The sequence below is a fragment of the Vespula vulgaris genome, chromosome 4 (genome assembly GCF_905475345.1).
Source record: "Vespula vulgaris chromosome 4, iyVesVulg1.1, whole genome shotgun sequence".
Taxonomy (NCBI): Eukaryota; Metazoa; Arthropoda; class Insecta; order Hymenoptera; family Vespidae; genus Vespula; species Vespula vulgaris.
In genome coordinates, this window is record NC_066589.1 from 9,532,501 (window position 1) to 9,547,500 (window position 15,000).

Here is a 15,000-nt window from a genome sequence, read left to right on the forward strand (position 1 = left end):
CTCTCGTTCTTCCTCTTTCTCACTCACTTTCTCTTAGGAACTTTGAGCTTTTGCGAGAAGAAGGATAGAGAGCTTTTGTGCAGCCTCCTTGGTGTCTAGACCGCGAGTCGTTTAGAACTGGTGAGTCTTTTTCCTCAGGCAGTTCTTCCATTGATCCACCTTCGAAGTCCGCGATGGTGGTTCTGAGATAAAAAGAAAAAAAGAAGAAAAGAAAAAGGAAGAAGAAGAAGAAGGAAGAAGGAGAAGGAAAAGGAGGAGGAAAAAGTACAAAAAAAAAGAAAATAAAAAATAAAGAAAAGGGGAGGAAAGGGGTGAAGAAGAGAGAGAATGATTGAGAGAGAGAGAGAGAGAGAGAGAGGAAGAGGTGTAGGGAAAGGGGGTTGGTCGGGGTTATCGGAGGTACTAAGGGTGCTAGGACTTTTGAAAGGAAGCTCTGAGAATTATTCCACGGGGTTGGATCGAGGTGCCACCACAGCCCGTTCTAATATCTATCGCGAAATAATGACTTATGCACACCAACGACTCTTTCTTCGAAGGGAAAGCCAATGGCCATCTTCATTTTTCTCTGTCAGCGCAAGAAGACTCGAATCGCCGTTTCGTCTCGATCGATCTCTTCTTCCGAGAAGAAGAAAACTTCTCTCCTCTTCTTTTCTTTTCTCTCTTAAAACTGGCTAAGGAGGATGCGTTATTTATCAATTAAATCGGGACCAAGGGTGACTGGGTTTAAGGGGGAGGCTAAAGAAGGAAAGTGACAAGTCCGAACGTTCTTGATATCGATGAGAGAGAGAGAGAGAGAGAGAGAGAGAGAGAGAGAGAGAGAGAGAGAGAGAGAGAGAGAGAGAGATCCTTGTCACTCACTTGTCTACTTAAAAATTTTTTTTACTTATGTATCATCTGAGCGAAGAATAATGATTGGCTCTCGATCGTCCTATCGTTATCCTTTCTTAATAAAGATTAATTAACGACAAAGAAAAAGTTGTTCAAAAAAAGAAGAAAAGAAAATATAAAAATGAGAAGGAAGAGCGAAGGGAAAAAGAAGCGGATGTAAGAAGGAAATCAAAAAAAGACAAAAAAAAAGAAAAGAAAAGAAAAGAAAGAAAGAAAAAAAGAAATCGTTCGACCGGCATAAAATCTCGATATGAGTTGCGTATAATCGAACGAAAAAATTCGAATCGAGAGATATTCGAATTAGTACCGAATGACGATAACCGAAAGTAAATCCATCGCGAAATACGTAAGTTATCTCGGTTGGACTTTCGCTGACGCGCATTTCTACGTGCCGTAGGACGAGGCTCATTATTTCTAACTGATGACGCCATAATTCAGGTCCTTCTAACGCGCCAGAAAGGACGACGTACAAGAAAATGGACTTGCCGTGGCTCGACTTGCACTTCGTCAGGCTTCTCTCGCGAAACGCTTGCGCTCCCGCGCTCTTCGTTCAACCGAGCGCATACGTACATACATACATACATACATACATAGATAGATATGTATATACGTAAGTACGTACGTAAGTACGTACGTATGTAAGTAAGTACGTACGTACGTACGTACGTACGTACATACACGCTATCGTATATTCTATCTTTGTCTGACTATCTCCTTCTACCTATCTCCTTCTCTCTATTTCTCTTCACCTTTGCTATTCCGTCCAATTAAATGCCTAATCAATTATCCGACGAAGAACGGACGGTTGCGCTGCTGCCTTTCTTGCTTCTCCACCTCAAAACACGTTTCTCGATCGTCGAACGACCAACCGACATTAGTGTGTGAGAGAAAGAGAGAGAGAGAGAGAGAGAGAGGGAAAGAGAAAGATACGACCACGAGGAATAGTTCGTGCGTATGTGTATGTGTATGTGTGTGTGTGTGTATGAGTAGGCGGGTGGATGCGAGTATGCAGGTATGTGTGTATTCGTTCGGCAACCCTGATCTATTGAAACTGCGCTATTTTCCACCGTTTCGAGCCGTACGATCGACTTAATTTATCGCTCGATACGCGAAACCACCCAATTTTCTACTTCTACGGCTTCTACATACGCAGCAAACACATACAGAGATTATTTATACGTATCTATGTAGATATATACGGATATTACTTACTACCGTAGTTTTATATATATGTGTGTATATATAAATATATATGTATGTATCTATATATACACCGTGGATGTAAATGGAAATCATTCTTTTCAGGTTTCCGGACACTTGCACAACACCGGCCAGTTTCTGGTCTTCCGAGCGGACAAAGAGGCCAAAGTAAGAGTCAATATAACGGGTGGTCCGTTAGCTTACCATTATCAATTCGAAGAGATCTATATTCATTACGGATTGGACGATAATCATGGCTCCGAACATCGCGTCGACGATTATGCTTTTCCAGCCGAGGTAAGTCTACATTTTCGTTTTCTTTTTTTCTTTCTTTCTTATCGCTTCCTATCGCCGTAACCATGATTTTATATAAACCGATAATTATTTCATTTTATGTCTAGACATACGTACGTATGTATAATATATACGAGTTCTATGATTTTAGAAACTATTACTTTTTTTTACGTTTAATTTTCGAAATACTTTAATGACCGGTCCAGCAATTAGAAAGACAGAAGACGGATGGACGGACGGAGAGAAAGATAGATAGATAGATAGATAGATAGATAGATAGATAGATAGATAGATAGAGAGAGAGAGAGAGAGAGAGAGAGAGAGAGAGAGAGAGAGAGAGAGTATTTTTAGAAAATCACGAAAGAGAGCATCGTTTTTCTATTCGGAGACATTACGTCCATTTAGTTTCGTTAAATCTAGTGGCAGTACGTCAGAGCAGACGCACGAGAGATTATCTATTAAATTCCTCGCTCATCCTGAATTCGTACACGTAGCGTACAATTTTACAAATGTTACATATTTTACGAGATACACAATCGATCCAGACACTTTTTCCAATTTTTTTCTTTCTGTTTTTTCCTTTGCTTCTCCCTCTTTCTTTCTTTCTTTTTTTTTTTTTTTTTTAATTCGACCGAAAGTATACTTAAATTATAATCAAGTATTAAGTATGAGAACTTTAGCAACTCTATATACGAAGTTTATATGAAATATATATAGAAAAAAGATAGAAGAAGAGGAACGTTTATCGGGCAAGAATTATATTTTTAATCTCCTCGAATAAAAGACCATCTATTTTTATATCTAATTGTTTGTTTAATCCGATGTGAAATAAAAAAATTAGTAAGATCCATATTAAACGTCGCGACGTTATCGATTCGATCGTACGATTAAATTTTCTCGAGATCAAACTTCTGTATAGTATAAAACGAGCGTCATTTCAAAAGAAATTTTTCGAAAGATCGATCTGACAATCGATACGGTAGTACCTTTCGCACTATAGCAATCAAACGGTGCACAAAATTTCGTTAGATTTGATTCGAGCAATTTGTTGCTCGGATCGAGATAAAAAAAAAAGAAGAAGAAAAAAGAAAAAAGGGAAGAAAAAAAGAACAAAGAAAAACATTTAGTCGTACACAGGCACGATATAAACAAAAATACGCACATCGTATCAAGCACACATACACGGATACACACGCATACTTACGCACTTACGTTCGTGAAAAACTTCAAACGGAATTGAAAAATTCCATTTCTATCGAAAGTTATAGAAACGAGCTCACGTTTTTTGCAATAGTGAATGTGCAGAAGATAGTCTCGATAGTTGAACCTAAAAAAGGCGAATGAGAAATTGAAAAAAAGTATACGTACACACGTATACATATAAACATACACATACATACGGAGAAGCCACTTACTACTCACAAAATATATAGATATATATGTACGTAAACACGCATATGTATACATATATACGATGTACACGTATGTATGCGTATATAGAGATAGGCCTCTCATTTTCGGATTACTCCTCGGTTACTCCAATCCCGCAGCCACGAATTTAGAAGAGGGTTGAATTTTTTATTGGTTCGATATTGGCCGAGCTCACCCATCGTGGTCGAAATCTGTGACGACGGTCATTTCGACTGATAATTACGTATTAACGCGTGTCCCAATTTCGTCGAGCGCTTCATAACGCATTCTGTTTTTTTCTTCCCTCTCGCTTTATACATACATACATACATACATACATACATATATATATATATATATATATATATATCTTTCTCTTTTCCCATGCTACACGTTCATGTAACTCATTCAAAAGCGAAAAGTGCGACACTCGATTTCGAATCGATAGGAAAGATCGATCAATTTTATTTCTCTCTCTCTCTCTCTCTCTCTCTCTCTCTCTCTCTCTCTCTCTCTCTCTCTCTCACTCGATAAAACGTTCCTCGTGAAAGTGAGAATTATTATTAATCGCTCGTTGTCCAGTCGATTATCTCTCATCCACGAAACGATCGTGATAAAAAAAAAAGAACAAAAGTATAATAAATTCATGTTCCCTTCTTCATATTCGTGTACAGATTGAGAGAGATAGATAGATAGAGAGAGAAAGAGAGTAAAATGTATATTAAAAATCCGTGGACAATTACGTATAATGCGATTGTACGATATCGATACGAATATAAAGATTGCTTATTTTCGAGTACGCGCTAAAAGGAATGAAATGGTGAGAAATAAATAAATGAACGAACGAACGAACGAACGAACGAACGAATGAATGAATGAATGAATGAATGAATGAATGAATAAACAGAACAAAAGAAACAAAAAACAAAAAGAAAAAAGAAAAAGAAAGTAACGTTGTATTTTTATTCGTAGGATTCATTTCTGTATACCTATCTATTTCAAAACGAGACGAACGGAGAGATAAAGAGGATGACCCCAAGTGACGAGATAATTAATTGAAATTAATTATGCGACGCAGGGCCCTCAAAATGGGACAAATTAAACACGCATTAAACCGCTGCGCGAGCTCATCTTCTCGTAAACAAGCTGTCTCTCTCTCTCTCTCTCTCTCTCTCTCTCTCTCTCTCTCTCTCTCTCTATCCCCTTCTCTTTATCTTTATCTCTCTCTTTACTTCGTGTAATTTCCATCTTCCGACGTTGGAACGGTAAAAGACCGTAAAAACTACGCTTATACGACGATGATACGTTTTATCGTAGTGAAACGACGACAAGTAGAGAGAGATAGAGAGATAGAGAAAGAGAGAGAGAGAGAGAGAGAGAGAAACACTCACACACGCACGCACAGGCACACACTAACAATGCTCTCTCTCTCTCTTTACGTAATTAAGCGTTTCGATGTACAAGGAAGCTTCTCTCTCCTTTTTGAAACTCCGAATCTCGCAGGTGAAAGATCTTTGTCAACCCGCTCGCAACTATTCTTTTAATCTTTTACTTTTCTATTTCTTTTCTTTTTTTTTGTTTTTCTTGTTTGTTTTTTTTTCCTTTTAATTACGTTATTTCCTTCCGTTTCCTTTGTCTTTCTTTTCAGTATCTTTCTTATTACAATTATTATTATTATTATTATTATTATTCCTTTTTTTTAATTATGTTTTCTTTCTTTTTTTCATTTTCCTCTTTTTTTTTCTTTTTTTCATTTAACGCCGTAATTTAATTTCAAGCCCACGATAGTACGAGGTCGAGCTCGTTTCACGATCGATTACGTTCGGCCCCGATAATACCTATAACGATGGACAATCAAATTTATTCTTCTTATCAAATTAAAAGGCATCAGAAATTTTTTAACTTAACGATCACACGATACTCCTTGGCAACGCGAATAGAATTAAAGAAAAAGAAAAGTAAGATAGAATACCGAAGGAAGGTACCTTCTCCCATTGATTACCTCCAATGAATAATAAAAGCATTATTATCGCATGATATATCGATGAAAATAAATGTTTCGATAGACGAAAATAGTTTGAATAAAAAAGAATGAAAAAAAAAAAAACACAGAAAAAAAAGAAAAAATCTCACGGACGCACATTGATACACACACACACACACACACACACACCACATAGATATACATATAAGTTCGTTTATCACTTATTTTACGTTACATTAATACACATAACGGAATTAAATCACGTTCATAATAATCACTCGGTATTATCGGCTAATGCAAACGCATGAACAAACTTTGGTTTATTTAATCAGCGTCAACGACAAAATTCAAAAGAAATATAAAACCCGATCGATGACAATTATTGATTCCCTCTCTCTCTCTTTCTCTCTTTAAACCGTCCCATAAAATCGGATACGATCGTCATGATTTCATTAAACGTTTCGCTAGAAATAATTTCGATCTAGGTACGTTACGTTTCAACATTATCGTCCATGCTTTTCGGTAATGGCCGCTTAATTGCATGTACGACGCATCGTCCCGCGAAATATAATCGAAGTACCTACACGTTAATCGAACGTGATCGCGTGCCACGTCTCTCCTGTTCCACGAATGACCTCTTTCCCTCTCACTCTCTCACTCTCTCCCCTCTCCCTCCAATCCTCTAACCTCCCCTCAATCGTCAACCCGTTTTCTCTGATCTCTATTTTATACGACAAATATATATATATATATATATATATATATATATATATATGTATATATCTTTCTCTTTCTCTCTCTCTCTCTCTCTCTATCTCTATCTCTATCTCTCTCTGGTCCTTTCGCTTTTATTCGCTATTTTTAAAGAGACAAAATTGCGATCACGATATTATATCATAGATATATAAATATAAAAATCTCACGAAGATAGGTATATAAATGCGTATCGTATCTACATTATATCGTATACGTATGGTTTCCCAGCCTCACCTCAATCCACCCCTCTTTATCCTCTCCCTCCCCCCTCCCTCCAATTGTAATCGATTCTCATAAAACATCGTCGAGAAAATTTATGGAAAGAAAAAAGAAAAAGAAAGAGAAAGAGAGGGAAGAAATATATTTGACGATTGATTTTCAATCGAAAGAGATCATTAATGTGCGACATTTAGTGTAATATACGATAACATCGTTGGGAAATTGAATATCTTTTGAGGAAATGTTAAATGCGAAATTATATCATTATATTCGGCAATATATGGTTTGTATCGAACAAATATATATATATACAAATATCTTGTTACCAGGAATCCTTAGAAATAATTCGATATAGGTACCTATAAACGACGGAAGCACGTAATTTAATTAATTCTTATTTCTCTATAAATAATCAAAAAAAAAAGAAAAACGATATATACATATATATATTTTCTTCTATAATTAATCAAAAAAATATATATATATACACGTATAAAGTTAATTTTGCATGGGTACGCGCGTGTATGTTTGTTAATGATCGAAGAGACGTAGAAAAGTTTAAATAAAAAATACATCGATCAAATTATATATTCTCTTTACAGTTGCAAACAGGTAACATATACGTACGTATGTACGTCGATTTGTTTACCTGAAACAATATTCATCGTGTAATCGCATAAGCCGTGTAATTAGAGCTGGCCTCTACCGACGTAGTAGAATATGTCCCGTCTAATGGTTACCTAATTTAGCATGTACATTGTACAACTATCGCGGACGTCGTAACTGTGCGCGCTTGCGCGTCTGTTTGCCCAGCGAACATGCTTCGGATATCCCTTGGACGTTCGCCGAACATCCTCCGAGCATTGATTCCACTCCTGACATTATTATCAAAAAACGATTTCAAAATCTAACCATATCGTGTTAAACATTAAACGATTATAAGCCCTGCATGTAATTAATCTAGTTGGAAACTACTTTCTACTTTCGATGTTATTTTAATTAGAAATTTGTTCGATAATTAAATCAATCTTTCTGTCTGTCTGTCTGTCTGTCTGTCTGTCTGTCTGTGCATCTGTCCGTTTATCTTTCTCTTTCCATTGAAATGAACGAACATTATTAATTTCAATGATTTTTTTCTTACTCGATATTTCCGTTTTCGTTTAATTTTATTCTTACGTTTTATAATAACTTTGTTAAAGTTATATTTTCTCTTCCTTTCTTTTAATCTTCTTTTTTTTTATTAGTATTAATATTACGCAACGTTTCGCTTGGTTATACAGAATATATATCAGACTGTTCTATGAACGAAATATTATTCTCTTTTGCTTTCTAAACAAACGTATGAAATTCTATTTTAAAAGTTTATACACACACACACACACACACACATATATATGAAGCCACATCAAAATTACAACTTCGTTCTAAAAGTAACATTCACTTGTGTATATATTTGCAAATTTATTTAGTACAATTCTCACTCTCTTTCTCTCTCTCTCTTTCTCTTTCTCTCTCTATTTCTATATCTCTATATATTATTATTTTAACGATACGTCTTTCTTATAATACAAAAAATTATTTCGATAATAATTCTCTCTCTTTCTCTCTCTCTCTCTCTATCCTATTCTAACTTGCAGTCCTTGGTTTAATAGTATAGAAGGTTTTCCTTTAAGCTCGACTTACGTTTTCCACCTTCCACCTCTTCTCCAAGTACTCCCTCTTCAAGCTTTGAGAACTAATTTCTTCTTCCTTTACTTTACTCCGACTATCTTCCTACTCGTTCCTTTACTCTCTCACACTCTCTCTCTCTCTCTCTCTCTCTCTCTCTTTCTCTCATTCTTTCCCTCTCTCTCTCTCTCTCTCTTTCTAAATTCACTTAAACCGACATCTCGACTCTCATAGCTCGGTTCTCTAATATACACCAAGCCAAGAAAAGTTCAATGAATGATAATTGTCACGGTTTTAAGGTAACCGTCTCACGAGGTGTGCCCAGCTTACCGAAATCGTTTCAAACTGTTTCGTTCAAGAATTCTTTCGCAATGGACTATCTCAGCTTTTCCTATTAAACGGGATAAACTTTTCGGAGGAATTTCCAAAAAAAAAAAAGAGAAAAGAAAAGAAAAGAAAAGAAAAGAAATGGAAAAAATCTTTTACTCTTTTCGGACTAATCTCATTATCGGCAACGAATTCCTACGATATTATCAAGGAATGTTTATACGAGCATCGTTAAATCTATCGTTCGTTTAAATAAAAAAAAAAAACAAAAACGTAAATACCAAAAGTTTGTTGTTTGTTCTAACCTTTCAACGTTTTTCTTTTTCTTTCTCATTATTTTTCAACAAGTCCGACATACACACACACACACACACGCACACATATATATATATATACATATCGTACAATTTGAAAATTAATTAGAATCCACGTTTTGGTGCGTAGAACGAAATTATCTCCTTAATTAAACGGCACGAAATAAATATAGTATCCGACCGATATAATCTGTAATTGGTTCTCCGCCCATGTAAAATTCTGTAGGAGCCAAGAGTACGGTTACAATTTGATCGAATAAAAGCGAACGAGCACGAAAGGTCAGCCGTTAATTCGATTGATCTCGTGACCGTTAATCAAAGATCATATCGAAAATTATTTTTAATCGACATTATTATATTTATAATCCGAGAGGATTCAAGATCGAATGATTTTGAAATAATTACTCACGATTTTCATACAATTGAAATAACGTTAACGTTAATGAGAGAACGAAATTAAAGAAACAAAACAAAAACATTGGAACAAAAATACAATGACGTTCATTGAATTCGATGATTACGATTCGAATAGGACGTCCTATGGTGAAAAAAAAAATAGAACAAGCTGTCCGACGTACGGAAAAATGTCTTATAAACACGGTCGTTCCTCTTTAGAATCGCCTTGAGCACAAAGAAGAAAAAGAAGGAGAAAGAAAAACAAAAAAAGGAAACAGAAATGAAAAAAAGGAGATAAAGAGAAGTGTCTAAAATCGATTGGAAGTTAATCGAAGACATAACTCAGTCGGGACGTGAAGCCGGTGTTCTATATAGTAGATACGTGTATGTTACGACGATACCTAAAATTCGTTATCGCACGCGAGTTCGAGATAGCAACGAGTGCGAGATATCGAAAGCGATTAGTTCCTTTTTTTTCTTTTTTTTTCGTTTTTTTCCGATTTCGAACGACCGATCTAGCATATTTCCAAAAAAAAGAAAAAGAAGAAAGCGTTAATTTGAAAACAATGAGTAAACGTTTATTATTCATTGTGCAAGTTAATTAGGCCAATTAATTAATTATTACCTTAATTGTAATTGATTTATTGGCTCATTAACATTAATAAAAAATATACACACACACGTGCGCACATATACATATATGTATGTATGTATGTATGTATATATATATATTTAATCAATTAACGATGGAGTAGCAAAAAAAAAATTCTAATCTGATAATTGATTATTGAATGGAGGGTAAAAGAAAAAATGATCTCAAGCTATAGAAGGAGAGTCGACTCTTGGTAGAAAAGTTAACTACTTCTAGGAGACTCGTGTACGAATAAAATTTCGTAAATTTTCTAAGGGCGTTAGAGTGATTTATAGGCTCATTAACATTAATCAAAAATACACACCCATCCACACATACATATATATTTAATCAATTAACGATGGATTAGCAAAAAAAAAAATTCTAATCTGATAACTGATTATTGAATCAACGATAAAAGAAAAAAATGATCTCAAGCTATAGTAGCTATGGACTCTGTTGTTGATAGAAAAGTTAACTACTTCTAGGAAACTCGTGTACGAGCGATTTCGTAAATTTTCTAGGGGGTGAGGATAAGGGTGAAAGTAGGAGGGTAGGGGGTTACTCATTTCGCGCAGTCGTTAGCGAGGCAAAGGCGATGTTATCGAGCGAGTGGCTTACATGGCAGAGTGACGTGACACTGGAGCCACTCCCAACGGAGACGCGTCGTGTGTCAATATTAACGATAGCTTCAGGTCAGGCTGCAATAGCATCGCTAGGAAACTGTCCTGGTGCTACTCGCTACTACCTGGCTTACACTCTCAGGAAAGTCTGTTAACAATGTTGTCTATTAATTCGACTTGGGACAACGCGGTACCTTGTCCCTTTTTTCCACGGTATATACTTCTGGGGGATGGATGCGTATGGGATCGTTGAAATATGCATAGAGAAGCTAACCAATGTTTTTCGAAAGAGATATATATATATGTAACATAATTCCTCTTGGAACAATGGTATATTTAATAGTTGCATTTTACAAGGAACGTTCGAACTAGATCGCCGATCGATTCTTACGATCCAGTGTTCTACCGAGTAAGTAAAATAAAATAACACACATACACACACATATATAAATAAAATGGTGAAATAAAATTCCTTTATTTAAGCCGTTCCTTCGGTCAACGTTCCAATGAATTTTCTCAAAATGGATTATTTTAATGGCAGTGTTCTATTAAATACAATAAACGAACAATGAAAATCCACGTTAATGCATGGAACGAGATGCATAATGAAAATCAGTATTAGAGTGTCTTGTATCGATGAACGGTAGCAGAGAGAGAGAAAGAAAGAGAGAGAGAGAGAGAGAGAGAGAGAGAGAGAGAGACTATAAGGAGGTGATAAAGGTGAAAGCTAGGAAGGAGGTGAATAGAATGGGAGGAATGGTCGGTTTGAAAGCCCTATGGCGGAGGACAAGGGGATTCCAAGAGCTATGGCACTTGAGCGAGTCTGACCCATTACCGGCGTGTTTGAGCGACGGGCCGCTTTGATGCCGAAAGCATACTCGAGAAGCAGCTGATGGAGTGCCTCGAGTACCCCCTCGAAAGGTCCATTCGTGTCCCTACACCTGAACGGATCGCCACCAGCCTTGCTTACTACTACACATACCGTTTACGCTTACGTTGGATCCTTTCACGGATTTACGCCTTCGCGGTGGCCTCTAAATTGGATCGAGCAGGAAATTTGTCGTAGGACGTTAATCGTTTTAACACGACATCATCTTCCATTGTCTTCGAAACGATCGTTCCATCCGAGACAAATCGAATCTCTTTTAGGTTTTCCCTTTGCCAAGAGTCACTTTGATGTTTCCTCATAGTTTTATAACGAATTGAAAATCTTTGTTGCGTTAACGACGATGGAGACGATGATGTTTTTGAGCGAGAGACAGAGAGAGAGAGAGAGAGAGAGAGAGAGAGAGAGAGATTGATAATTAATGAATAAAAGTCTATCGATCTTTTCGTACGACTAAAAGACACAGAGAGAAGAGACACGTATTTGATGTTCCCATCGAGATAATATTTTCTTAGGACGTGTATATCGCCGGAGGAACACCACGAAACTGTTTTGCAATTTCCGAGGATGTTTGTTTAAATTGATCGCCCCTCCCAGTCACGTACACACGTACGTCCTCTCGAGTCTTTCTCGCTAATTCCATGTTTACCAAATGCCAATCCAGAATGTCGTCTTTCGACACACACCAACACGCTCGTAAACACGTATATACGTACGTATATACACGGGACATACAAACGTACACACGTGTATGCATACATACGAACGTAGATACACAAATTATGATTATACATATATCATCGAACATCTCGACCAACTGTTGGTCTAAACTCGGTTCATCGTTTTGTAGGCACGAGCAAACTTCAAATATACCCGGTACCACCCCGTCTCTCGATAAACAGTTACGTTAGAGAGCTACGGGATTCTGAGAACCCTCTTGACGAATACCATGTTCCCTATACTCGCGAGTTAGTCGACCGGACTAGTACCACCAACCTATACACTCGATAACGATCAAACAACCCTACGGATTTGAGCCCAATTATTATTGTATCGAGAAGAGCACGCAAATCGAGGAGACACGATTGATCAATTAATAGGCACGCTTGATCGTACACACTAATTGTCCTTGACAATCCCTTTCTCTCTCTCTCTCTCTCTCTCTCTCTCTCTCTATCTCTCTCTATCTCTTCCTTTCCATGTCTCTCTGTCCAGGTCGAAGCTTTCTAAGAATTTCAATCGAAAATTATCGTGTGTCCGGGAATTAAGGAAGAAGGTACTTACTCTCGAACTAAATGAAAAAGTAGGAAAAGATGTAGACTAGATAATAAAAGAGCTTGAAGAAATAGAAAGAAAAATGAAATCTTAATGAAGGAGTCAGCAAAGATATGACGTTTCTTTCTTTCTCCTTCATTCCTTCCTCCTATCTTAAAACCAACTTTAATTGTATCCAAGAATAAGGGAGAGAAATAGAAAGAGAGAGAGAGAGAGAGAAAGAAAGAAAGAGAGGGAGGGAAAGAACAAGCGCAATCTAAAATCGTGGCCTGCAAATTCACCTAATCAGTGTAGGCAAAGCCGTAGCTAGTCGAGAGGCCCGTACCGTCGCTTTCCGTAATTGTAGTGGTCGTTTATAGTTGAACGACCCTTACCGAGCGTGTTAGATTCTCACACTCTTTCTCTCTCTCTCTCTCGCTTACTAGTCTCGGAAGGCCCTTTCTTAGTTCCCTTTAAAAAGGAGAACGCTCGAGGTGTCAAGCCAATTCAGTGTTTCTGGGTATCAGCAATTAGCGACCTTCCTAAATGCACCAATTAAGAGAGTCCTTTTCATTCGGCGCTCGTTTTAAAACGGATATTCGATTTGCTTTCCTTCGTCTACTACTACTTGTAAACCACTTCTCTCGGAATCTTTTAATTTTTCTTTCCTTTCTTTTCTTTTTTTTTTTTTTTGAGCGAGCGGGACCTGGCGTTCTTCTTTCTTCTTCTTCTTCTTCTTCTTTTTCTTCTCTCTCTCTCTCTCTCTCTTTTTTTTATAAGAACGTCCAATTTAAAGTAAAAAGGATAAGAAAGCTTCAAAAAAAATTCTGTCGATCCTTTCCCTTACGTCTACTGAGAAATTATTAACGCGTTCGTTCGACCGTGTGCGATTTAGCGGGACAATCGATTATATTTCAAATATTTTTAATAACATCCTCGATATAGATTCTAATCTTATCTCGAATGTTTTCTTCGAATTTTCTCGCTTCTTCTTCTTCTTCTTTCGTCTTTTTCCTTCCTCTCTTGTTCTCTTCTTTTACTCTTTGCTCTCTGTTCTCTTTCTTTTTAGATACATGACGAATATAAAAAGATTTTCTTTGGCGATTGAAACGCACGAACGTGACGTCGGAATAGTCCTGAATTTGATTCGTTTTTTCTTTCTTTCTTTCTTTCTTTCTTCGATGTACGTTTCTTAAAATATAATTCTTATTCGTCTGCCAATTTGTTGCACTCGTATGTTTACATAAATATTAATGCAGATCAGAAATTAGCACGCACAGGTTTAGTCGTATACATAAGACGGCGAAAACGTGAGTTTTCAACGAACGAGCCTCTGAGTTAATATACTCGCTCTGGTTGCCAGCAGACAGGAGAATGTGTAGGATTACAGTCGTATATCTATCACGGTAGAATAGCGCATTGTGCCGGAAATCGCAATGGCGTGCTCGTAGACCATGCCACCGGCCAGCAAGAGCATAGCAATGGACATGCGAAATCTTGACGCCCATTCTGGACCATTTCCTCGATATACTACAAAGAATTACGTTATGCTTGTATGTATATACGGACCGTGTTAAATGGTGGGAATAATAATGCTTTCGAGGTTTGCAATCTTGTGGTCTACATTAAACCCCCTTGTGATCCATGCGTTTGTGTTGAATTCATTCATACAATATGGCCATGTAATAACGTTATACGCGATATAATGTAGTTACCAGCTATATAATAATGTAGGAAAAAAATTTTATTAAAATGAGTTTTCTCCAGGGAAAAGAAAATATTAATTCCTCTATTCTATTATACATATGTGGCCGGTACGTATTTATTTATTTCTCTTTTCGTTTTTTCCAAAATTTACTTATAAACTTAGTGTCAGTAAAATCAGTATTAGACAAATTATAATAAAATAAATGATCTATCGTGACATAACATATATAAATTGGCTCACTTTGTGCTATATAAATATTTTCAATTATAAATTTATATGTAAATTTGGCAAGGCAGAGAAAATACGTATCACGAAAAAGAATCGGGTCGACTCTTTGTTCCATGGAAGAGAATTAAATAATTTGCTCGAGCATTTTTTTGCGATTCTCCAAAAAAAGAAAAGAAAGAAAAGAAAAGAAAAGAAAAGAAAAGAAAAGAAAAGA

General features: G+C 36.6%; 1 protein-coding gene across 3 annotated transcripts in view; it reads left to right on the forward strand.

The window, feature by feature from the left end:
- The window catches only part of LOC127063035 (carbonic anhydrase-related protein 10), a 187,830-nt gene that overhangs the window by 143,891 nt on the left and 28,939 nt on the right, over nt 1-15,000 (forward strand). For all 3 annotated transcript variants that reach the window (XM_050992234.1, XM_050992233.1, XM_050992235.1), the window contains one exon: nt 2,194-2,385. In XM_050992234.1, the coding sequence (XP_050848191.1) occupies nt 2,194-2,385 (192 nt within the window). The remainder of the gene's footprint in view (nt 1-2,193; nt 2,386-15,000) is intronic.